This window comes from Ylistrum balloti, unplaced genomic scaffold (assembly GCF_031769215.1).
Source record: "Ylistrum balloti isolate Yb309-2 unplaced genomic scaffold, AGI_CSIRO_Ybal_v1 Utg371468, whole genome shotgun sequence".
Taxonomy (NCBI): domain Eukaryota; kingdom Metazoa; phylum Mollusca; class Bivalvia; order Pectinida; family Pectinidae; genus Ylistrum; species Ylistrum balloti.
The window spans coordinates 151,232-178,662 of record NW_026782765.1 but is presented as its reverse complement, the minus strand read 5'-3'; the positions used below and the strand labels follow the sequence as shown (position 1 = coordinate 178,662).

The 27,431-nt window shown below is 36.6% G+C and overlaps 1 protein-coding gene across 1 annotated transcript in view; it reads left to right on the top strand.

Annotated features, from left to right (window-relative positions):
* LOC132562632 (retinoblastoma-associated protein-like) overlaps positions 1–26,571 on the top strand; it is a 75,025-nt gene extending 48,454 nt beyond the window's left edge. The window contains exons 26-29 of the mRNA XM_060227385.1: positions 336–454; positions 642–740; positions 25,338–25,536; positions 26,326–26,571. Of these exons, the coding sequence (XP_060083368.1) occupies positions 336–454; positions 642–740; positions 25,338–25,536; positions 26,326–26,571 (663 nt within the window). The remainder of the gene's footprint in view (positions 1–335; positions 455–641; positions 741–25,337; positions 25,537–26,325) is intronic.
* Positions 26,572–27,431: the final 860 nt, after the last annotated feature.

The following is a 27,431-nucleotide window of genomic DNA, read 5'->3' as shown; positions in this document are numbered from 1 at the left end:
AGCATCAATTGGATATAAATTTAAACTCTTTGTGAATTTTTAATTGGAATCTCCGATAACAAAGATGTTAACAAATTCTGTCTAATATTCCACTACCGAATGAAAACTGAGTTGACAGACTTCATTTTGTTTTGTTATTGTCTATGATTTTACACTCTGTTGGTTTGTAAGTGCAGTCATGATTTAATTAATTCTTCTGTGGTATATTATATATACTTTATTTTCTTGGTGATGCGTGTTGCATGCTGAATTTAAGCTGCTGTATCCAATCATTAACTTTATGTCTCGTTTTGATATTCATGTCAGTTTGTAATGTATGATGCATCTGATTGTAGTCGTCTGAGAAGTTACAGCGAATCAACGAGACCATGGTGAGAGCTCGAAGTGGAAGTGTGACGCCTCGTAGCCAGAAACGTCTAATGTTTGACCAAATGGATGAACCAGATGCACAAAGGTGCTTGTATGCTACTTATTTTTCACAAAATAAAAACATGTTAAAATAAACTAATAAATAAAACTTAATGAATAAGGTTCTGATCTGGAATTTGAAACTGAAAGTTTTTGAAAAACATGATGTAGTTGTATAAACATCTGTCAATAGGGAAATTGTGTTGATTCTGGAATCCTTTTGGTTATTTCAGCATGGCATTACCTGATGATTGTGCTGTGATAAAGAAAAAGAAAGTTTCAATACAAGGAACGGAGATCACCACCATGAAACACCAACCAAAATATATAAGGTGGGCTATGATATCTGACACAAAATTGAAAGTTTGCATACTCCTTTACAGACATTCGGAAGTCTTGAGAATTGTTAATTTGGAATTTTCAATCTGTTTTTATTTTCCTTTTTCTCGGCAAACAAATCAAACCCAGAATTGAGATTTTTCAAAATCTTAGATACAGATTTGACATAAAGAATCTTCAAACTGTTAATTTTAATTTCATCAGCAACATATGTTAAAGAGCAAATATAATGTCTACTTTTGCAGGGAACATAAAAAGTTACAGAACCCAGATGGAGAAGGCTCTAGTTAACCTTATCGAGCATAGGAAGAAACTCTTGATTGTAGGTATATGGAACCCCATTATTTTAAACTGTGAAGACAAAAATGATTCATCTTTTTTTGTACTGCTAAGGGGAAATGTTGAGTTCAAGATATTGGAGCAGTGAAAATGGAAATGACAGAGTTTCTGATCAGTGATGATATTACAGAATTCATGTAGGGGTAAGAATTGATGCCTGGTTAACATGATGCATGTTAAACATTTTTCTTACATTTGTATTTTATAAACTTTTTTGTTTTTAATTGCGCTCCATAATTGGACGTTATAGGCACTAACAGAACAGCCTGACAACTGATGGAATAGGAAAACAGCTGACTCTAATTTCGCAGGAAAGTTTGTCAACTACAGGAAGTAAAACAGAAAATGATTCCACAATACTATCATCATTTTATTACCATTGTGTGAGATATTTTAGATATTTCCATTCACATATTGCTTTGATTCACATAAATTCACAAAATTAAAAAATTTTGAGCAAATGTAGCGGTGGATTCACTCGAATTTTTAATGCAAGTGTACAGTGGTCTGGCTTCTATGTGCCAGATTTGACGTTTATGGAAGTGTAAACATTATTTCATTAGTAAGGCCAAATTGAGGATAATGTTAATATAATGAAATGGTGTGAATACTGTGTGGTATTGGACTGTTCATGATTTATTGGCACCTAAAAGCATGTGAGTCTTTAATTCAACAATCATTAGTGTTTTTTCAAAATTTTTTAAGTATTAATGAAATACATTATTCCACAATGTATATCTTTGTATGTTGATGCTGCATTGTAACCTTACTGAAGTCATTGTATTTGAAAAGCTCATGAGTTCATACTTCTTTATGCAGTTGGCTTTCATACCTCTATGAATGCCAACTTAAAACAGTTCCATGCCTATATTTATGATTTTCAACTTTCATCTTCTTATAGTGGGCAGGCAACCTCAATTTGTTTTATTTAACTTGCAATATTCCTTTATCGTGGGCAGTTCATGAGCTGGCAATACATAAATGACATTATCAGGGTTACATCAAAGAAATACCAAACGATGGTAAAAATAACATAATAACAGTGTCAGTTTGCAATGTTTTGTTACCATTCTGTAAAACTGATGGATATAGAAAAGATACATAGCATACATACCTCTCGAAACTTAAGATATGCAAAAAGAATGCCCAGTGAACGACAAGATTATAATGATGTATGTAGTTATGGTGTTAACATTTCATAGTTTTTCCAAGCAATGTCAATAGGATTCATTCATCACTGAAGATTGTTATCTTCCTGGTATCATGAATACTAGATCATGTCTGTTTTTAGTTGGATTTGTTTCTTTATATCCGATAAAGACAGGTTTAATTTTGTTATAATATGGCCTCCAATTATCAATGAGATATTTTGTTTACATGCCATAATGCCAAACTAAATACGATACAGGTTCATAGAAATAATGTCAGGTGATGCATATTGTGATGTGCAAGACTACCTTTGATGTTGATCTGTTTATCTTATTAGCATAGAATTTCTGAAATCTGATATGCGGTTGTCTTCATACCAAGCTGAATGTCTTGTGAAATTTGTCCATTTTATGTATATTTCATGGCTTGATATTTCATGTAATAGCTCTGGATGATATCAAACAGATTGTTTACATCAAATCATAGTTAAGAGTAGTTTATATATAACATGTAAATGGATTCTGGCCGGTACTTGTTTTGTACAAAACATGAAATTCTAAATTGAATTCAAGTATCAATTTCCTGATAGTAAGAATAATATTATACAATTCTTAGTTTCAATTTGATCATTTGTGAAAGGAGGTGAGTTATCGTCCAACAAATTTCATTTCTCAAGTGTATCAGGATATATTTTTATCAGTTTCACATATGCTGTAAAATATGTGGTGCTCAATTTTTTTTTTCTTTTCTTTTTTTTTTTTCTAAAAGTAACTAAGGCTACTGAGATTGGTTTAATAAATGACCATTATCCACTTTCAAGATTGCAGGGATTAAATGTCTTAAAAACTTTTTTGGCATTTTCTTCATAGCGTAAATGCACATGGTGTTAATATTTGGCCTGTAGCATGCTGTGATGAAAGGCTACTGCATTAGTTCAAATAAATTACCTTGACTGTCTTTCAAGGTCACAGGGGTTAAATGTAATGAAGTATTTATGCCTGTATCATGCTAGGATGAAAGGGTACCAATTTGTGATTATAACTGACTTTGACTCTTATTAAAGGTCACAGGGATCAAATATGTTAAGATCTGTAAATGACTTCTCAATAACTGAATGGCCCAAGATACTGATAAAGGGTCTATAGCATGTTTGGATAAAGGGGTACCAAGTTTGTTCATATGACTGACCTTGACACATTTTAAAAGCCACAGAGGTCAAAATGGTTTAAAATCTTGAAAATTACTTCTTTCTGAATAAACAAAGGTCAAGGCTTTTGATATTGGCTCTTTAACATAATTGGATGAAAGGCTAGCAAATTTATTCAAATGTTTGACCTTGACCTACTTTCATGGTGTCTGGAGTCAAATCTGTTTAGATATTGAAAATTCTTTTTTCAACAAGCAATAGGTTCAGGGTCATAGTATTTGTGTATTAGCATGAAGTAGGAAAAGGGTTTCAGGTTTGCAGAAAATGTTTTTATGAACCAACAATGTCTTCTTTGTAAAGTAGAGTAGATGAGTTTGGTTTCACTTGTAGGTATTTATAGTCAGAAGACTATTAAAGCCCATGGGCCTTTTGTTTGTTTTTTTTTTTTTTTTTTTTTTTTTTTTTTTTGTTTTTTTTTTTCCTGGAAAAGTTTTGATTATTTTGAATAGCTGATTTATAGGTTGATCAGCAGGTGTCGACATAGCATTTGCTGAAGTGATTTACGCAACATTTATACTTTATTAATCTTGTTATGCAATTAAAATCCTATGACATGTCATTTTCCCACAGATATTCATAAGAAAATCACATTAAGTTTTCAATTATTATTTGATCTCTTCAAGAATCACATTCTTATGTTTTATTCTGTAGACTGGAAATTTTTATCCGTTATCTTTTTCCCCTTTGAAACATTTTCGTTTTTTTTGTAGTGTTCAATCTGACCTGCATTTTTCCCCAAGCAGTATTTGTTTTCAAGGCAGCCAGAATCAAGAAACTCTTCATCCCCAATTTACAATATTTCAAATGTATTCTCACTTTTTACAAAAAATGCTGAAAAAGATGGAAGGTGTATTATGCTCTTTTGGAAAGAAGGATGTCACTGTGTAGTATATATCCTTACCTCATACCTATTACATAACATGGATACATAGATACATAGATTTATTCTGACAAGGTACAGAAAATATGTACAGTCATATTTCCTGGAAATTATTTTAAACACCTCTATCATATCACCATGTGATCTTCTGTATGCTAATGTTGGTAACTGTAGTATTCGTAGACGATCTGTGTAAGATAATGATGAAAGGCCTGGTACCTGCTTGGTTGCCCGGCATTGGAAATTTTTGATCGCCACCTGTTTTTCCAAATGAGGGCTCCAGACTTGGACAGCATATTCCTATTACTCCCATGACTGAATTCACTTTATTAACCTTATCACATATATGTTTATGAAACGTTAATTTATCATCAATAGTAACACTGATATCCTTTTCCGAGTCCACAAATATTAATGACTGTGAATCTTTTTTTTCAGCTTGTAGTTGAATTTGACCATATGTTTTCCTATGATAATTTTACATTTATCGGGATGAAAACATAATTGCCAGGTTTGGGAAAGGGCCAAGTGAGCTTATGCAGTGGCGTTTCCTCCAGCATCAACTTTTTCCATTAAACAACTTCTTCTCAATAACCGATTGACCAAATTTTTAGAAATGTTAGGGTAGTATGTTCTTAATTTTCGAAAATAAATGTCCTTGACCTGGATTGGAAATCACAGGGGTCAGATTTGTGAAACCGTTTAAAAGACTTTTCCTCATGCACTGAAAAAAGCCTTGAGACATGATGTTTGGCTGGCATATTCCTAGAATGAAGTCTGACAAAGTTTGGAAAAAGAAATGACCTTGACCTCTTTTCAAGGTCACAGGGGAAAGATTTTTTTTTTAATCCATTTAATTGTCTTCTTCTCATGAACTTAAAAATCTAGAGGCATGATATTTGGCTGGTATGTTCCTATGACAAAGCCAAACAATCTTGACAACAAGTGATCTTTATTTATATTCAAGGTCACAGGGTTATGTTCGTTTTATGAGTGTGCAGACACATTCTAAATCACAATAAAGTTGTAATGGCAAAACATGAATCTATGTTATTTTGATGCTTTGCATGGCGCCTGGAATGATACATTTAATACATTAATCATTTAGAAGAAATTGTCTGGTTGCAGTCAGGTGACACGTAGTTGTGTGTAGAATGATGTATGCTTGAAATCATTTAAATCAAACTGTGACATGCTGATAGTGATACAATCTGACAGCTGTTCAATGGCTAATGAAAAATATTTCCAATCAGTTGGAACAGGTGCAGTGCATGATACATTTAATACATTAATCATTTAGAAGAAATTGTCTGGTTGCAGTCAGGTGACACGTAGTTGCGTGTAGAATGATGGATGCTTGAAATCATTTAAATCAAACTGTGACATGCTGATAGTGATACAATCTGACAGCTGTTCAATGACTAATGAAAAATATTTCCAATCAGTTGGAACAGGTGCAGTTTCATTAAAGCATTCTGTTATATTTTGTTTGAAGGGATGGTATTAAGGTGTGATGAGTACTAGGGGACTTGTTTTACAGATAAGTACATATAAGACATTGTTTTATGAAATCAATTATGTAACTTGTTCTAATTACTTACAAAAATTTCAAAGAGCACGTTCTTGTTACTTATGAAAAATTCAGAGGTGCTCTGCTGTTAGGGATCTGCAATGCATTGAAGTAAGTCATCTGATTATATTGCACTAAGTGACAGCATCATGTGCTGCACAAAATTGGTTATTCCATTCAGACATAATTTTTGGGAAGAAACTAGTAATATATATATCAATTCTTGCTTGAGAAACATGAAAAAGTCTTTTGATAAAGAGGATATTGATCAGTATTATTATTGATGTATGGTTTGAATCGTAAACATGAGCGGGGCACCGCCCATTAGGGGGGATGAGTCGTTTCATTGTGTTATAAGGGGGAACAGTCATTTCATTGTGTTATTAGGGGGATGAGTCATTTCATTGTGTTATTAGGATGATCAGTCATTTCATTGTGTTATTAGGGGGACCAGTTATTTCATTGTTATTAGGATGACCAGTCATTTCATTGTGTTATTAGGGGGAGCAGTTTTTTGGTCATCTGACCCATAGTGCTTCGTCCGTCATCGTCCGCCATGCGCCGTCTGTAAACTTTTAATTCAAAAACTTCTTCTCAAATACTAGAAGGCCTAGGGGGCTAATACTTGGCCCATAGCATGCTGGCATGAAGCCCTACAAAGTTTGTTCAAATTAATTACCTTGACCCACTTTCAAGGTCACAGGGGTCAAATATGTTAAAATATACAAATGACTTCTTCTCAAAAAGCAAAAGTCCATGAGTGCTGATATTGGGCCTGTAGGATGCTTGGAGGAATGACTACCAAGTTTGTTCAAATGAATGACCTCGACCCACTTTCAAGGTCACAGGGGTCAAATATGTTGAAATTTTTAAACAACTTCTCAACAACCAAAAGGCCCAGAATGCTGATATTGGGTCTGTAGGATGCTGGGATGAAGGGCTACCAAGTTTGTTCAAATGAATGACCTTGAACCACTTTCAAGGTCACAGGGGTCAAATTTGTTAAAATATACAAACAACTTCTCTTCAATAAGCAAAAGTCCAAGAGTGCTGATATTGGGTCTGTAGGATGCTGGAATGACATGCTACCAAATTTGTTCAAATGAATGACGTTGACCCACTTTCAAGGTCACAGGGAATAAATATGTTAAAATATGCAAATGACTTCTCAATTACGAAAATGATTAGAGTGCTGATATTGGGCCTGTAGGATGCTTTGTGGAAGTGTTATCAAATGTGTTCAAGTGAATGACCTTGACTCACTTTCAAGATCACAGGGTTCAAATACGTTAAAATCTGTAAATGACTTCTTCTCAGTAACCAAAAGGCCCTAGAGTGCTGATATTGGGCCTGTAGGATGCTGGAAGGAAGGGCTATCAAGTTTATTCAAATGAATAAAGCCCACTGTTTTAACAGCAGACTCACTGTTGTTAGAGTTTGGCCTGCTTTTTGTCAGATGACCGTTAAGGCCCATGGGCCTCTTGTTTCGTTGTGTTATGATGGGGATCAGTTACTTCGTGGTTTTATTAGCGAGATTAGCGCTCCAGAATATAGAAACTATATATTTGGAAAGTATTATTCAGTGTTTCTGTTGCTAGGTTGTGAGTGGCAATATGAATGTGAGTGACTGTCATGAGAATTAGTATTTTAAATACACCAACATGTATTATTTAGTATTGAAAAGAAGTTACAAAAACCATGGTAGTCTAAAGCAATCAAATTATAAGTTTGTAACCTTGATCTAATCATGATCTTAAGCTGAATTATGATTACATTTTGGATAATTATTTGAAAAAAGAACATCTGAGCTCTGTTAGAAAAACAGTTACCCAGAGTGTCATGCTCTGATTAGAATTGATTAAAGCACCATTAACCAAATTATTCTTCTACAGCCAAAATATTACTTTGATTTTGTTGATTTAAGACTATTAAAATTTTATTCTACAGCTTTGATACAATTTGTTTGTTGGATGGGTTCGTTTTATGATGGTTTGCAAATATTGTCTAACATCAATGATATATTTATTTTATATAAAGGATGATTATTGATTGAAAGTTACAAGAATATACTTTAGGAAGTTGTAATTTTTATTTTGTTTAAAAATTTTATTGTTTTTCTTCGGATGGTGTGGTTTCATTTTCATCTATTTTATGTATATATCAATATTTATGACATTGTAACAAATAGACTATCTATGTTGGAGAACTGATTTTAAGGAGTTTTGTTTTAAGACAGAAAGTGACTATACTTTATACTGCAAGTAAGATAGTTAGTCTCTTTCATATTTTCTCCATGTTATAATATGCTTATTTCCTGTAATGATTTAGAAAAGCATTAACTTAACCAATACCATGACAAGTTACACACTCATTACAGTCTCTGTTTCATCATTACATTATTGTCCAAAGAGTCAATCTCCATCCCAGGAATTAGATTCTCATGGCAGAGATCATTCCTGTAAAGAGAAATGTTTTTTATATTTGTTTTATTTCTTTATATCTTCTGGCGGTTTTCCCATTTTCATTTATATTATGTAACTCTCTACTCTAGTAATTTGTCAAAAGTTGAAACTCTTATACTTTGGAGGTACAACAAGGTGTTAAAACTCTCCATGTAGAATTTGTTTTAAAAACTTCAAAACTTTCTTGTATAAACAACTTCAATTCAAAAAGATAATTGTTGAGCTCATGGGTGCTTACAACTACAACACATGTTTTTTAGCCCACCATCTAATAGATGGTGGGTTATTCAAATCGCCCTGCGTCCGTGGTCCGTCCGGCCGTCCGTCCGGCCGTCCGTCCGTCCGTAAACAATTCTTGTTACCGCTATTTCTGGAAAAGTACTGGATGGATCTTTCTCAAATTTCATATGCAGTTTCCCCTTGGTCCCTAGTTGTGCATTGTACCTTTTTTGGACTGATTCGAATTCAAGATGGCCGACAGGTGGCCATCTTGGATTTTGGAAGTAAAAGTTTGTTACCGCTATTTCTGAGAAAGTACTGGATGGATCTTCCTCAAATTTCATATGCAGTTTCCCCTTGGTCCCTAGTTGTGCATTGTACCTTTTTTGGACTGATTCGAATTCAAGATGGCCGACAGGCAGCCATCTTGGATTTTGGAAGTAAAAGTTTGTTACCGCTATTTCTTGGAAAGTACTGGATGGATCTTTCTTAAATTCCATATGCAGTTTCCCCTTAGTCCCTAGTTGTGCATTGTACCTTTTTTGGACTGATTCGAATTCAAGATGGCCGACAGGTGGCCATTTTGGATTTTGGATGTAAAAGTTTGTTACCACTATTTCTTGAAAAGTGCTGGATGGATCTTTCTTAAATTCCATATGCAGTTTCCCCTTGGTCCCTAGTTGTGCATTGTACCTTTTTTGGACTGATTCGAATTCAAGATGGCCGATAGGTGGCCATCATGGATTTTGGATGTAAAAGTTTGTTACCGCTATTTCTTGGAAAGTACTGAATGGATCTTTCCATCTTTCAAATTTCATATGCAGGTTCCCTTTGGTTCCAAGTTGTGCATTATACCTTTTTGGACTGATCCGAAATCAAGATGGCTGACAGGCAGCCATCTTGGATTTTGAGAGCAAAATCTTGTTACTGCTATATCTGTGGAAGTACTGGATGGATCCTTCTGATATTTCATAGATATTGGTTTCCCTTGGTCCCTAGTTGTGCATTGTACCATTTTTGGACTGATTTGAAATCAAGGTGGCCCACAGGCAGCCATCTTGGATGTCGACAGTAATACAGCACAAGCATATTGTCCATTATCCACCTGTAACTGACTGCTATCTAATAATACTTTGGGATCTTTTTCAAATGATATTTGCTTATAGGTGCTTAATAAAAATATCTTGTGCCATCATTGAGTACATTCAATGAAGACCAGTTCATGAACATTTACAACACCTGTAACAAACAAAAAAATAAATAAACAAATCTTCAAGAACTGAAAACAGATCCTCAAATGGTGGGCGCCAAGATCCCTCTGGGATCTCTTGTTTCTTGAAGCAGCTGCTTATTATTTTAGTTGAAGAGTAATTTTACTAGCGTATTAAGATTTTCCAAATATAACTTTTAAAGTTTTTCAAAGTTTGTACTTCCTTCCATTTTGCGGAAGGACTGTGTCACCAAGATGATGCTGATGAGTACAATGATATCTAACTGAACTGGCCCCTCACTAATCCACAATTCTCTCTATTCTGGTACAATTAGTCCCATCAATATCCTTAAAACCCTGTACTCCCAAATTATGACCAAATTGGCTATATATTGGCCAAAGGAAATCAAGAGTAGAGGGAATCCAGATATATATAAATGTAATTTTTGTGTTAATTTCAGGCAATATTTCTTTATGATGGACACCTGAAATACATATTGAGTGTATTACACAATTGCCCATTGTTACATTTTTTTGTTTGAATACATGATACATGTACTTTTACATATATGTCCTTTTTTGCAGTTTTCAAAGTATAGAATAAATTATTATTGAATTCTGATATTCTTATCTTGGTATTCTTTGGAAATGAAAGTGAAATCATGATTTAATTCAAATCATAATTTCTGCTGTTTTATGTTTGTAGTGCATCTGGATGCTAAGGATCTTGCTGCATCCATTTTAGGGTGAACATGATAACATACGTTGGAAAACCTGTCTTTATAAAAATGGTCCTCATTTTATGCCATGATACACTGCATCCTTTGTATCCCTCAATCCTTTTATCAACAATACCATGCTACTACATAATGGGTTTTGACAAAATAGGTCTATACACATACTTAGGCGAAGGAGACTTCATTTTGTATGACACAAGAGGCCTATCTGACTATAAAAACTCTAAGCAGGGAGAAGGGTTATTTTTCTACTTAAATTGAATTGAATTAAATCTTACCAAGAAGCTGTTTCCACTGAAACAGATGGTAGTTTTGGTGAGGAGTAGGTAGCAAGTGTTACCTATTTAAAGTTGGAGCTTAATCCAGCTGGTCAAACTTGAGAAGTTTGAAATAGGTGTTGCACAGGGAAACCATGATTGCGCAATCTTGTTACAAAATGGCCTCCATGACTGCCTATCAAAGTTTTGACAAGGTCGAAAAGTAACAACACTTTGTTGGCTACCTTTCATCAACATTCCCACTAATGTTGAGCTCAATAGCACCTGTCGAACCGGAGAAGAATTTTAAGATATGTTTTCAGGACAGTGGTCATCTTGGATTTAGACAAACCCAAAAAATAACAATTGGTCAGGATCATCTGAGGATCATTTCATGTAAGTTTGAGCTCAATTCCACTATTGGAACTTAAGAAGTTTGAAATGTTAAAGTCAGCGCATGACAGACGAAGCATGATGGCCCTTCCGGTCAGATGACATAATGAAAACCTTGTCAGCCTTTAGGGAGGAGGACATATCAAATAAGGGAAATAATGTTAAGTTTTAGTGAAAGTTTGGTCAAGTGTATCCAAAAGATGATAGGACATATATTGGTGTAACCTGAGGATCTAGCTCGGTTTAGGAAGAACGGAAGGGCAAGGAGAATCCATGTAAACTTTTAAAGCCTTTTCAGATAAAGCTACAACATAATTGGAAGCAACTCTGATCTGAACCATTGATGCATGAAGAGGACTCAAGTTTTTAGTTCCCATGGTTCAGAGGGCCAACTGACCTTTGTCATATTGCAATGTCCGTCCATCAACCTTTTTAGCCTCCATCATCAGATGGCTATTCAAATCGCTCTGCGTCCGTGGTCCGTCGCCCATCCGTTAGCAATATTTGTTATCGCTATTTCATTAGACGTATTGGATGGATCTTAGTCAAATTGCATATGTAGGTTCCCCTTGGTCCTTAAATGTGCTTGTTTGATATTGGGCCTGATAAAAAAACCAAAATGGCCGACAGGCAGCAATCTTGGATTTTTTTCAATGAAGATTGTTATCGCTATTTCTTGAAAAGTACTCGATGGATCTTTCTTAAATTTCATATGTAGGCTCACCTTGGTCCCTGTTTGTGCCCATTTAATTTTCTGGGAATTATCAGAAACACAAATGGCCGACAGACGGCCATCTTGGATTTTGACTTTGCAAGTTTGTTATCGCTATTTCTTGAGAACTACTGTATAAATCTTTCTAAAATGCCATATACAGGTTCCTTCCGGTCCCTAGTTGTGCCTGTGTGGGTTAGGGACTGCTGAAAAAACCCAAAACGACCCACCGGCAACCATCTGAGTTTTGCCTAGTAAAAGTTTTATTGTTATTTCATATGAAGTACTAAATGAATGTCTCTCAAATTTCATACATATGTTCCCTTTGGTCTCTCCTTGTGTTCATTTGATTATGAATTTGGCAGGTAAAGATAATCATTGCTATTTCTGCAAAGGAATGTTCAAATGTCTTATCATTAAGAGCAAAAGAAAGGTCAGGACGACCTTTAGGCGTCGTGTCTTGTCTGTCCCTAATAACTGAAAAGCCCTGGGTCCTTATACTGGGATGATGGACTACAAAGATTGTTAAAATGATTGATCTTGACCCACTTTCAAGGTCACATTGTAAACATGTTAAAATCTTCAAATGACATCTTGATAACCAAAAGGTCACTGTGGTTGCTATTGGTTCTGTAACATAATTGAATGAAGGGCTACTAATAAGTGAGTCCTCTTGGTCCAGCATGAATATATGATTCAGTCGGATTCTAGAATGAGATCTTGGTTAGTGTCTTTGAACTCACTACATGTAGGTTAGGCAACTAGAGGTAGATAACTTGGAATGATAGAACAGGTTTTTTTAAACCAATACAGAACATATGAAGATACAACACTCATAACCTTATTTGCATTTGAAAGTCAAACAACACTAAGAACAAATGAAAATTCCAAATTATAACTTAACTAACAAAAAAAAAAAAAAAAAATTACCCGGATAAATGAAACAAATATATAATTATAAAATATGGCTGCATACATCTAGCGACCATGATTAAGTTGTCTGTGGTGTACAATTACAGCAGTGAACTTTTGTCAACAGAAATGACTATCGCACGGCATTCTTATTCATACGTACATATGTGCATTCATTTAATTTAAATCCGAAATTAATCTACTAAACATATATACATTATGTACTTTGACAGAACCATGAATTCACTGGAGTAATCCAATGCTAGCCAGTCATCAGGTTGATCCTCCTTCAGACGTTGCGATGCTCTCCACGACGTCCTCCAGAGGTGCACCGACTTGGTTGGTCAGGCCAACCAGGGACTGATCGATTCTCACAGCTGCATGTTTTTGTTACCTAGATGATTTTTCACGCTCTACTTTGAACCTGTTGCATCAATACCGTGACAGTGATAAACAGTGTTTGTTTATGAAGTAATGGTCCCCAATCATTGTCATAGGATAATAATTATTAACGATCATTAACTAAGAGTGTTTGTATTGATCGTCTGAGGGTACAGGCAGACCCATGGCCCCTTACCTGTAATATGAGTCTCGTGCCTGAGACGATAGGAGGGAGTGAGATAATTACACCTTTTTGCCAGTGCCAATGTGTCTGGAAAGTAGAGCTTGACATGCCCATGACTGGCGATTTTAGTCATTGGGACAGTGAAATATCGGTGTATTTTGGCAATTTCACACTTTCGCCAATGCAATTTTAAATCGCCAAAGAGTGTTCATTTTCACCATTTGCGCTTATGGCGACTGACAGCTTAAGCCCTAGAATTCACTTGCCTAACGTCCTTATCCATCATTTTGATCCCTGCCTGAGCCATGTCCCTGAGTTTTTCGTGTGGTTATCACTAACTCAATGGAAAAGGCTTCCATGCCAAGGCGACCTGATGCCACAGTTACACTGATTTCTGCATACTGCAGTCTGGACTGCTATGTCAAGTACCTGCTTGGCGTGCCAGTTCCTTCATGTCATTGTCTCTACACTTAATCCTCTGACCTTGTCGTCTACGCTATCACTAAGCATGATGACCTGTCGAACCTTGGTTACCTTGAACTCCTCAGTCACTGACTTGAGTGGAAATTAGAATTTGGTTCCAGATACTGACGTAGGACCGCTCCAGTGACCAAAGATAGTTCACTGTATCAACACCTTAGTTCTGACCTTAGGTGGGGTGTTTTTCCTACAGAGATGGCCGTCAAGGTAATCGGACACTGTCGTACATATTACGATAGTTAATACTCGATATTGATGGCATTACACAATGAGCAACCTATTGTCACACCCGGAACGTCCTATTTACACGGAGCTTACTCCTATCCAGTCATTTAGTTCATGGCAAAACAGACAAAGTAACGACGATGAATCCTTTATCTATACACCAAATGAAAACGACCTTTCACATGTTCCATTTTTTGAATCTAGTAATGCCAACTCAAATGATATACCTGGGTACCTCAATGAACTGAGGTAAATTATTGACAAACCCAGAGCATTGCTAGTTGAACTGATACGGTCCATAACCCATGACAGTGAACCAGATCTCGAACAGTAAAGGTATAAACTTTTTAAGTTAGCCTCTGAAAAGGATTCTTTTTATCAAATAATGTCTTCTCCGTAAGAGAGTCCAAACTTGCTAGAGATTGTTTCGTGTTACTTCGAGCTTTGGTCGGAGAGTATACCGAGGAGTTTAGTGGGGTTGTTTCAAAACGAAAAAAAAAAAAAAAAAACCCACGAATCTTCTCAAAAGGTAGCCTCTGTAAACATAGAAGTTAACGGTATAAAAGCTTTGAGAGAAGCCGGTGTAACTTTACAGTCTAACGTTCATAACTTGAAAGTAGACGATAAATCTCTATGTACAGATGTTGAATGTATGAATACACAGCTGAAACCTTGTGCAAGGGAAAAGAAAATACTAAAGAAAGGGCAAAAGAGTATACAGAGGAAATTAAAACAATGCAAATTAAGAGAAAGAAAACAGTGAACTACTAGTAAAACTTGATTTACAAACAGAAGAATTCAACTATTTCAACGAAAACAACAAAGAACTGGAAGAGCATGTGTTAGATTAAAGTAGTGCGTAATTCAAAAGAGCATTTTGACGAGACATGGACAAAAACAACTAATTGCGAGATAATTGCTCAGAGATTCAATGATGATCTCTCAAGCGGAATCGAAGGTTAAAAAATACACTGAAATACGTCCTTCAAACAACTAAGAACTGTGTAGAGGATGTCATGGAAACGAACAAAAGTCTTGAATTGACAACACAAAACAGCGAACGTAATAAACAGACAATGGTGGCATTGCAGAAACAAGTAAACGACATCAAGAGACAAATGAAACAGGAAAAGGGGGACATTCAGAACATATGACTCCTAACGTAACTGGAGAACAAAACAGAAATCAGGAACCCGCACAACCGCCTCCACATCCTTATCCATCACAACTGAGTACCTCTAAACCTCAGAACAGTCTACTTCGAGATCTGACTTCGAAGGCTGATGTAGTAAGAGATAACACTCTCCTCAAGTCGAATAAGAATGACACCCTGCAAAAAGAGCAGGAAAAATATAAAGGAACCTAAACACAGACAGAAGTCCCGATTCCAGCTCATTTTCCTTCTTCCGTGTGCGGTCCAGATAATATGGAGAAGGCAGCTGTTTAAGCGCCGCAGTCGGCAACACGCTCTAGTTCTAGCTTTGTCGGATTCACATCAACAAAATGGAGACGAGAAAGATGATACTACATACATGATATAGACAAGTTGAAGTCATCAGCTGAGGCACTTTGCGATTATCTGTCCACGAACTCTTTCAAATATTTTTATGTACGGTATTTCTCGTAGTCTTGGAAACGTACTGCTTCGGCTCAACTCAATGTAACTGATGATGGAAATTTCATAAACCGAAATGAAGATCCATCGTTCTGGCCAGATAGTGTCCATGTGAGTGGTTAACTCGAGGTGCCTTCCAAAATCAACATGAAGACACAAGATAATCTAAAGCTTATGTGTTGGAACATCGAAGGTATTATGACTGGAATCCCTTACCTCCTTACCTCTTTAGAGAAGTATGCCATATATGAAGTATTTCTGAGCACTGGATCAGGGAATGTAACTTGTCCTTTTTTGATTCATTTAAAAGCACGGGCTATAGTTATTTTGTTAAACCTATTCAAGAACTAGACCCGTTTCGCTACAGGTGTAATATTAGAGGTGGAGTGTGTGTATTGTTTAGAGATCACTTGAGAATACAAGAAATTATTACTAAAAGTCCAGGAATATAAGGACTTTAAATTAAATTGCCGGGTATCGAATATATATTTATCTTTTCGGTTTACATGCCTGCACCCTCCAGGTCGATATATGTTTTTGTGGAGCATATTGATATGCTGGAATCGTTAGTTTCTGTATATTATGTAAAAGGAAAAGTAATTATACAGGGAGATATGAATGTCCAAATTTATGGTAGTCGGTGTAAATTTGTTGAGAACGATAGATCATTCAAATTATTCTTAGTCATTCTTAGGTGATGTAAATATGACTTCAGTAACCGTATCAGAGATGTGTAAAGGTCCGAAGTACACGTATTTTCCTGCTACAGACCGCACTACTACTATTGATCACATTATTATCGAGTCTTCCTGTTTATATTTGGTTGTCAAGTGTGAAGTTTTAAATGAACTGAATGTATCTGATCATATAACGGTAATGTGTACAATGAATATTCTTAAAAAATCATAGTAAAACGTGAAGTCCCATTTTTGTGAGATTTAAATGGAGAGATGCAGTAATAAATGGATCGATTGATCTTTACCAGAAAACTGTTAATGAACTCCTGAAGATGATACAGAAGTAGATGACGTAGATGTTTTTACGGTCATATCCAATCTTGTTTACTTGAGGCTGCAGAGAGGTCGATAAATAGAAGTTCCTTTAAGAAATATTTGAAACCATAATGGAACAAAAAAGTATCACTTCTCCATAGTGAGGCGGTTTCCAAAAGGTCAACTTGAATCGCATCAGGTTGACCAAGAGGCGAAATTTATTTGTTTAAAATTTACAAGTCGATTAAAACCATATTTAGACGACCTCTTCGAGCTCGATAAATCTGGTGATGTCGACCAAGAACTCTTTTTGAAACATTTTAAGAATATTTGTCGAAACGCTGGGTGTTGCCAAACAGATATGACGTATAATGGTATTACTATACGTGAACCAGAAGCCTGGGGTAAACATTTCAGTACATGCTTTGGTAATGATAACTCTTTTGAGTCATTTGACGACAATTTTGCTCAAAATATATGACTCAAGATTATTGAAATCCAAAATGATATTCACATAGAAAAAGATACGTTTTTATCAGATATTTTAAGTGTTGTGCTTGTATGAAACTTAAAAGCAACACAACTGGTGGTTGTGATAACTTGATTTATGAACATATTAAATATGGAGGAGATAACTTGCTTACTTATATAACTAAATAATTCATTTTAATTATTAAACATGAACAAATACCAAAAGCTTGGAAAACGAGTACAATTTTTTACTTTTTATAAAAGTTAGGGGAAACCCAGAAATGACCCCAACAGTTATAGAGGTAAAACTTTGATACCAGTTTTCTTCAAAATTTTCGAGTCGATTCTGGCTCAAAGAATGGATTCCTTGTTAGACATTGATGCGTTTCCTAATAGACAACAATCTGCCTACCAGAAGAACATGTGTAGTTTGTGTACGTCTTTTAATCTTTAAGAATGTGTCAGATATAATTTGGAGCATAATTCTAATTCATATGTGTACCCTTCAGCTTTATTTGGATGTGGATTATGGCAAACAACAAAATCAGAGCTTGGTAAATTAGAACGCACTCAGAATTTTATTGTAAAATCGATACAAGATTTCAGCACTAGAGCTAGAACAGACATGGCAAACTCCTTGATCGGGTGGACTTCTGTTGAAGCGCACATTGATATTACTCTGTAGGATGAATTGTTAAGTATTTATCACATGACATATTTCTTACTACCGATGAAGGGAAGGTGTGAACGTTTCAAGTACTGTAGTACTGAACAAAGTATTGATAGTATTGTACTGAAGTACTTCACCAATCGAATTCCTTAAATTTATGCAACAAGCTCTCTGATTGGCAGAGCAAAGGTCTAGATCGATTGTGGGTGGAGCCAGGTGAAAAAATACTGTGCAGACATCGGCATTTTACAAACACTCGACTGTCGCGAGACGTTAATTGGAAGAGTCCAAGTCACAGGTGGCTTCAGATCAGACCTAATTGGGTTGTCCCATTTTTTTGTTCTACACCCAATGATACCTTGCTTTTCCATATTTACCTACAAAATATATATCAACAGGTTAGATCACTGGGACCGGAGAATTCATAACATCTTAACAGTGAATATAGTCATATAGTCATTCTGTACTAGTTTTATTTATATATTTATTTTTTGAAAGGGGGGGGGGGGGGTTGGCTCAAAATATTTCGGTTTAAGCCCAAGCTCTATTATATGTAACAAAGAATTACGAATTACCTGGGACCTCCTGATATATGCCGATAATTCATACTGCATTAAAAAATAAAGGAATTCTGTGGTCCCATATATTTTTTATTTTATTTTTTATCTTTCCATCGAAAATTATACATATCCGCAACATGTGAAAAAACTTTGAAGTTGGTTGGGCGGAATATCTAGAGCATTTACTACTGCAAGTTCCAGAAATTCTGACACAAGTCGGGTATTTGCCCGAAGCCTCTGTCTCATGACATTGAATACATATTCAGTTACGTTGTATTCCGGGGAATAAGGCGGCTGAAAAACCAGGGACACGCCATATTCTTTCAGCATATTTCTTAAAATGCGCTCTCCCTGTCTATGGTGATGGAATCCACAATTATCCATCACAACCACATCGCCTTGTACAAAAACAGGATTCCCCATATCGTTCGTATCGGACATAATTTCGTCGAAGAAAATTTTGCGTACTGTTGCCGTCGTCGGACATTTTTCCAGCGATTACTTAGTAATTGTTATGTAACTGATAGTGTACAATAACTCCGCCTACCGGAACAAATTGGGTGTCAGATCAACTATTCAGGTTGTCTAAACTCCGCCCCCGACCAATCACAGAGGTCGTTGTATACTTGACTCGATTATTTGAATACTTCAATACAATAGTATCAATACTTTGTTCAATACTATAGTAAGTGTGTCGTTCACACCTTCCCTTCATCGGTAGTAAATGTTTATTTATGTATAGTATACACGAGTTTGGTCAAGGTGGATTTATTCCCGATACAGAGAAAATACTACACAAAAAAGATTTGTTTGACTTTTTAATTGTGTATTTAGCAAACGCAGTTTTTCCGAGCAAGTCGCAATGGAAATCGTATATATATAAAGCAGCATATAGCTTTGAAGAATTAACAGTGTATAATAGAATGATGATGTTATTGTAATCAACTTAATTTGCGTTAATCAATTGTACATATAAACTTGATAAATCTTCATTTTGGAGGAAATAAAGGAGGGTGTGATCGAGAAATCTCCAACTCGAGGGGTGATTTTTGTTGTTGTCGTACCCGAGGCTCTGCCGAGGGTTAGACTACAAAAAAATCACCCCGAGGGTTGGAGATTTCTCTGTCACATCCACTGAGGGTAGGGGATGATTATTTTTCTCCCACCCGTTTATTTCCGCCACGACGTAAAAAAAAAAAAAAAAAATCCCACGGTACAAGTGTTTGAATGGCGCATGAATATCACCATTCACGTTTCATGACGTCACTGTTTGCATGTAAATCATTACGCAACATAATATAGATCGTAAAAAAATCAATGATATTTATTAATTATTCATTTACAATATAGTATTTCTGATATTATATATCAATGGATCGATCAACAGATGCTAAATATACCATATTCATATATAAACAGTCGTTTTTCTCCCTGTCCCTTCAAAGCGTACGTTACAGGTCGTGATCAGTGTAGCCGACCGCGACCGGTGCACATGGCAGGGAATTTCGAGTCTTTCATCGCCAGGCAGATGCGTGACATATTCACACTGGCTTAATTTATGTTTCCCGACAGGACCTCTCAAAAACCATTGCTGATTGGGAATTGGTTTTGATACACATGTGACGGGCGCGAGATAAAAGGGGTGATCTCTGTTACAGTAATTGGCTGGCCTTCGATCACTAAATACTTTGTTGCATTCCACCGGACACCTGTCCTTGTTTTCAGGGGTAGCATACATTCGTGGTTTGCTAGGTCGGATGTTGTTTAAGTCGATTCCTGTCCTTGTTTTTGTCTGCCTTTCATTGTAAGTTAATTATTCTAATCTTGTGTCAGTGTGATAGCACAGTTCAATATCCCCCCAACAGAGTGATCGATGTTCTTCTCCCCCTCCCCTCATCCCGAAGTACAGTGTGTTGTTTAGCCAGAGAGTGTTCAATAAAGTAGCAGGTGTGGAATTTCCTAATTGTCCGTTAGTGTAAAGTGTGTCGATGTCCTTGTCTTCGATGCGGTCTTGAGGTTTATTTCCGTGTCCTTTTTTTTCCCAAGTCTTTCTGTTTCGATAGCAGTGCCTCCTTCGTACCTGAAAACTCGAATCCGCTGATAACGCTTGTACCATATTTGTGTCTCTTTAGGTAACGTTCAAATGATCCAAGCATTCCACGCAAATAGCCTGGCTGGTATTCGGTACCGTTCTTCTGACGGACACAAATGAAACATTTTGCTAAATACCGATCCAGATCGTTTGGTGGTATTTCGTGAATTGGACGTGATTCATCTTCAGAAATTAACAACTTTCTCAACAAATTTACGTTACAGAGCGTTTTTTTTAAGTGTGCTTTTGTTTTCGTGCTCAGATACAAAATCTACGATGTTTTCGTCCTTCATTGGGACAAATCTCTTGCTTTCAGTTTCAGTTTCAGTACAGGTATCACTTGAGAGGGAGGTCTGCGGGGAAGTGACTTGTTGTGGGGGTGGGCAGGGTGCTGGAGGGAGAGCATTAGATCTAGTAACTGTGTCGTGGAACGAATCGAACAAGAATTGAAATTCTTCCGAGAATTCCTCGTCTGACATCCCTTTTACAAGTTCATGTTTTGAAGCCGTAACAATATCACCGGTGTCAAACATTTGGACTTTAAACATAAAATATGTTCCTATGGGGCGAAAAGTGTCAACTATTTTCCCAATTCTGCCATTTGCACCTACTCTCACCACACTTCCTACTTTGAAGTTCATGATTGGTACCAATTCTATTATCTTCAATTTGAATTTGCTTCAGGATACTAGCAGACGATGTTTGTTTACAATCCAGAAGTAGTTCCGGTCGAACTTCCGGTTTAGCACGAGGTAATCGGCACGAGACTATCTTCCCCTAGGGGGTGACAAGCTGATCTTTCCCGGCTAAAACGGGAGACACGACTGTGAATGGTGGGAGAAAATAATAATCCCTCCCTCTCAGCATTCCAAACATCACTTATTTACTTTCCCGGGATCTGCATCAGAGGTCAGGCACCCAGTGTACACAACCACGGATGTAGCACACCTTAGCCGGTGGCTAGACAGAGTACAGGGAAGACCCAATTAGGGATTACTTTACCAAAAGCCTGTTCCACCACAGAACTTTGTAAAATCAACCCAGGGATATAATCCTCTGGTTAAAACTCTATGGTTGACTTCATCTCATTGCACCAGCATTAATTACTTTACCAAATACTATTGCGGTAAATAGTACCAATATATAGTACTAGGTGTGAATTTTGTACCTATGCATCGTGTAAAGAAGTTATCACAATATATATATTTCAAATCTATGTTTTACAAAATGTGTCATTAGTTTTTTTAAATAGAAAATGAAGTAGTGTCAATCACTGATTACCCGAGTACACCAAGTTTTACAGGTAAATTTACCTGTTCGACTATAAACTCTATCCTGGTATTATTCTTTAATATCTGGGTTTGGCACTGAGAGATAATCTATTCGTGAGCTGTTAGCTTGAAATATCAACGCGTACGATGGTTACATGAGATTTTCAATAATGGCAGATAACATAACATACATTCAACGGTCGTGAGTATTTCATCATAATCAACTTGTTGAAAACATGCAATTTTACAAATGATATTACATAATATGCATTCAAGAATAGTCATGTATATATCACCATAGTCAACTAATGCAAACATACACTTGTATATCTGTCACAGCAGAGATAGCATATAGTCACAGTGCTTACTCAAACATAGCAAATGTCCCTGAGCCAGATACGCATATTCCTCTATACATATATAGTTTATCAGAATATTGTTACATCCCGTTTGGGGTGGGATTAGCGATTTGGAATTTCCAGTGACGACTGGCAAGAACCATAGAGAACACGTCACAGATGTCTCGTTTTCCAATCCAGCGTCTTATGCTGTTGACAACTTTCTTCAAGACCTTTTTACTTATAGAAGGTAATGATATGTGTATCAGTGATTTACACATTGACCAAAAGTCAAACAGACTCTACAAGTCTTTTATGCACTGAGACACCATTGGTGTGTTACAGTGTATAAAGGGTTGTAAACGATACAAGCTGTGTGAGAAAATTCGCCACAACAGGGAGCAGTTAACCTGTGACCTCATGATGTCGTATGCAGAAAAGGAAAACACGTGGCCATCTGGTTGTCATTTGAATAAGTCTTCAAACCGTTTTGTCACAACACACCGACCAAACATCGGTACTGTACCATTAACGATTTCGTTGTTTGTAAACTTCACTTCATGAAACTTTGTAAATATAGGAAAACACAAGCTGTCTTTGTAAAGTGTTATATATGCATATCATATATACATTAAAATCCTCGAGGTTCAAGCCTTTGTCTATACTTAAGAATACATGTAGAACAGGATTAAAACCCAACGTGCTCAACATTTCAATATTCAAACTCTTTTCTCCCTTAAGTCTTCCGACTATCGGGAACAGAGCTTATAACAGAAATCCTACAACACAATATTACAGCAACATAATACACGCAAAAGAAATTTGTTTATAAAAACACTTCTCCCACAATACTTTTTAAATGATGTTCTTATTAAAGCAACGATACATATACTAATAAAAGAGAGAAATGCACTAAGTTCCCCCATGCAGCACACCTAAACTGTAGGGAAATAATTGAATATTTGGATATGTATTACATCGAGAACGATTTCGACAATTTCTCGAAAACCTGCCCTAAAATCAGCCAAGCATGGCGATGTCATTTTCTGACTTTGTGAGCCTCTTTACACCAAATCACGCGGCGTGATCACGCCAAGCCTGATTGTTTCAAACGAATAATTTCAACCGATACTTCATACATTGGCATTTTGATTTCGCCATTGACCGAGATGCCACGCTTAAAGCAAACTCAGAGGGATTAAGCAATTGCGATGTTGATGAATGGTCATAGACAAGCTGCTGTCGCACTTAGTCTCTACATTACATGTATTGTCCGTAGACTTGGTGAACTTTTTTGTGTGCGTGATTTTTGGTTTTGTTATATTTTGACCCAGTTTGTCCTTTTGACTAGCTCTTCATTTGAAATGTTAATCTGAAGGGTAATATATCTCCCAGTTTTTCAAAGTTTCTGATATTGGTCGACGGGAAATTGGCATTTGTAATCCGGGAGTTTCGAATGAAATAGTAGTGCTGTAACCGGTTTCGTCATCATTGTCATCATCTTTCCATTCCACCATATCTTTGTCAATATTTCTATTGTTTGTTGTATGGCTAGATATTCCGTTCGATGAGTCTCCAGGATTCTTTGCCGTGCCACAAGAAATAACCGGAATATTTTGAACGGAGTGGAAGTTACGTCATCTTTTCTAAATACAACTTATTACTTAACCAACTCTGAGGAATGTTTACGTGTCTGAGAGCTGTCATAAAAGTGTTCGTACCCTCGGGATTGACGTGTTTCAGAGTTCTGTGCAGCGCGGCATTACCTATTAAGTCTACTGAACTCGAACCCGGAATCACTGATTACCCTTTACATCCGCATTCCCCCTTTTCGTTCCAACTGATGACGTCTTTCAATCGATTCATCAAGATTTCCTATTTAGAACGTGAAGTTTTCGGTACACTCTGTACGATTATATATATAGGTTTATCACTGTCGTGTCTGTATTGCCGGTATCTGGCCATGTACTCCTGGTTTGATTGTCTAACGTCATTATATCGTCTAACGGAAGATCGTCTCGATTTAAGATGTTTGACATATCACCGTCAATGTCTTTTCTTTCTCATCTTCCCTGGAACAGTCACCTCAAGAGTTTGGTTGCTAACGGTTAGATTATGTGTGTCCGTGCCTGAATGAAACATTCCCTTTAGACGATGTGCTTCCTTTATTTTAACGGCAGTCTCTTGAATTATTTACTGACCGACTTTTCGAAGTGTCACCCGTCTCTACTTTTGATTCGTCAATGGCACCCGACTTTGTAATATGTTTTGAAAGCACTCACAAATACAATAAAGGAGACCTACGTCGCCCTTTTTGAGGATCGATATACCCGTGACAAGTATTATTCTAGAAACGAGGACATGTTTCGAAAGTTTGAATATTCTCTCGATAGGCGGTTACCTTATATAAAATTTTAAGGGTATATTGATATTGTACGAGAAATATTTCGGTACGCAATCTGTGGTCAGGATGAGTATCTTGTTTCAGATCTATAAGCAAATAGGCGTGGGGTTTAGAAGTTGCGTCATCGTAAGCTTCTCGCAGAAGAGTGCTTCCTCCAAGAAACATCTGTTGAGACAGACGTCTTTACGAAGCGTCTTTAGAGTTTTTCGTCAATACGATACATTGGGCGTTACGACTGATGTTTCTGTGGTGTTGTTTTAAAAAAAAAATGTATGATGTATACCACGCTGACGTGTCTGTAATGACTTTTCTTCGTAATAAACAACGTCACGATTGCATCCACTTCCGTCATCTAAGACTATCAAGTGTGTGAGCGAAGCGTCCAAACGATCTAGATTAGGTCAATCTTTGTGGAAGTCAGGGAGATGGGTATTGTCGTTTGGATGTTTTCTTTGAGGCATATTACATGACTTAAATGGTGTTGGCTTTTAAAGAGACTTTACCAAAAGCACGCCGAGACAAATGATAGATGATAAGGAGTGAAAAACACACACCGTTGTTTGTTATGCTGCTTGATGTTAGATACATCGGAATAATCTGCATCCCACATGTAGTTAACGTTAATTAAAGGGGTTTCGACCCAAGCGATTTAGTTTCTCACTTCGAAAACTGTAGAGGTTCACTGTAGTAGCCAATTGACGTGATCGACTTATCTTATATTTAACCTTTATTGTTATGCTCTCAAACCTAAAAAGTATTTTCTTAGATAATCGTCTTGCTTCTTCATTTTTCACTACGACCGACAAAAACATACCCCTTATGCATTTGTTCTGTACTACTAATATTTTAATTTTTTGAAGAAATGATTCTGTTCTTTGTACTTCACACAAGTCTTTGGTAAATATTTCTAAAATCAATAATCTACCGGGACACTGCAAGATTGGAGAGCATGTAATCAAGCTGACAACAGATGAGCCAGTCAGGTCTAAGCCGTATCCAGTTCCTCATGCTATGAGGGAGACGGTAAATACAGAGGTCAAGACTATGTTGGAAATGGTGGTAATAGAGCCATAGACATCACCCTATGCATCATCCGTTTGTGTTGGTTAAGAAGTCTGACAACAGTATTAGGTTTTGTAAAGATTACAGACGTCTGAGCACACTAACAGTATTTGTTGTAGAGCCAATGCCTGATCCAGAGGAAATTTTCTCAAACATCTCAAGAAGTAAGTTTTTCACCAAGATTGATCTTAGCAAGGGATATTAGCAGATCAAAGTAAACCAGAGTGTAAGGAATACACAGCTTTTCTTACGCCGGATGGACTATATCAGTTCTTAGTTATGCCATTCGGACTGGTAAACGCTCCAGCAACATTCAATCGCATGATGAGAGTTCTCCTGAGAGGTATGAGAGACATTGACAGTTTCTTAGATGATATATTGATTCATACAGAGACCTGGAAAGTACATCTCGATAGGTTAAGGGAGTTATTTGAACGTCTACCAAAAGCTGGACTGACAGCTCGACCATCAAAGTGTATGGTTGGGTTCAACAATTTGGATTTTCTCGGACACTGAGTATGAAATGGTGAGTTACGTCCAAATCCAGGTAAGATTCGGGCAGTGCGGGAAGCACCCATACCAAAAACCAAGAAACAGGTGAGGTCATTTCTCGGACTAGTCAGTTATTATCGACGGTTTGTTCCCAACTTTTCAACTATAGCTTAGCCCTTGACAGATCTGACAAAGAAAGGACAGCCTAATCAAGTAGTTTGGAGAAGTGAACAGGAGCAGGCTTTTCAATCCTTGAAGTCATTGAAGTTGATTCAGGCCCCTGTGTTACACTAGCCGGACTGCCAGAAGACATTCATTCTCCGAACAGATGCGTCAAACGTAGGACTTGGAGCTGTTCTACTACAGGAATGGGAAACAGATAGTTATCCAATCGCTTATGCTCCATCCATACTTGTACGGACGGATGTTCGTGTTACAGACGGATCACCAGCCGCTGGTGTATATGAACAAAGCCAAGCTGCTGAACTAAAGGATCATGAGATGGACTTTGCTATGACAGGACTACCAATTCAGGATTGAATCTATCCACGGTGGAGACAATGTAGGTGCAGATTACCTTAGTCGACTGTCAGAGGTAAGTCAGTAGATTAGATCTTAGATCATCAGAAATCCAGAAGATGAGTAATAGATGGTCACCATTGTATATAGGACCTTCGTTCCAGTTTCACTTTTTGTTGTATGATAAATAAAAAAAAGTATTTTTATCTGAAGTTGTTTTTCGGTTTTAGCACGGTTAAAATTTACCAACCACTGTTTGGACCAGTCATTGACTTGACTAAGGTCGCTATTCAAATGCTGGCACAGACCTCTAGGAATCGATAAAAATGTACTAGGAGGTGTCGTCTGCGAATAATTTTATGATATCATTTTTATCTTAAACAATATCATTGATAAAAATTAAGAACAAAAGATGCCCGAGAATGGAGTCCTGGAGAACACCAGCTTTCCCTTAAGACCAATTTCATGCAAAGTCCCGATCAAATGCTTTGCTTATATCACAAAAAGACCATTCGTATTTCTTTAACAAGAAGTTGATAGGGGAATCGCCATGTCTAAATCCAGACTGATGAGCGGATAAGAGGGAATTGTCTTGCAGGAAATCATATTAACATGTTAAAAGACGCACTTTTCCATCAATTTAACAACTATAGATAATAAAAATATAGGCCTATAATTTGTTGAATTGCCTTGTTCTTTAAGTAAACGTGGTTTCACTAGATCTGGGCTAATAGCATTAGAACAATCAAGGTTAAGTATAACATCTCTTACATCGACAACATATGTATTGATATCAGAAAAACTATTGTTACACTAACCAGTAATATTAGGATGGGCACAGAAGAAGTCATTTAATTAACAAGCTTTCTCATAATCATCAA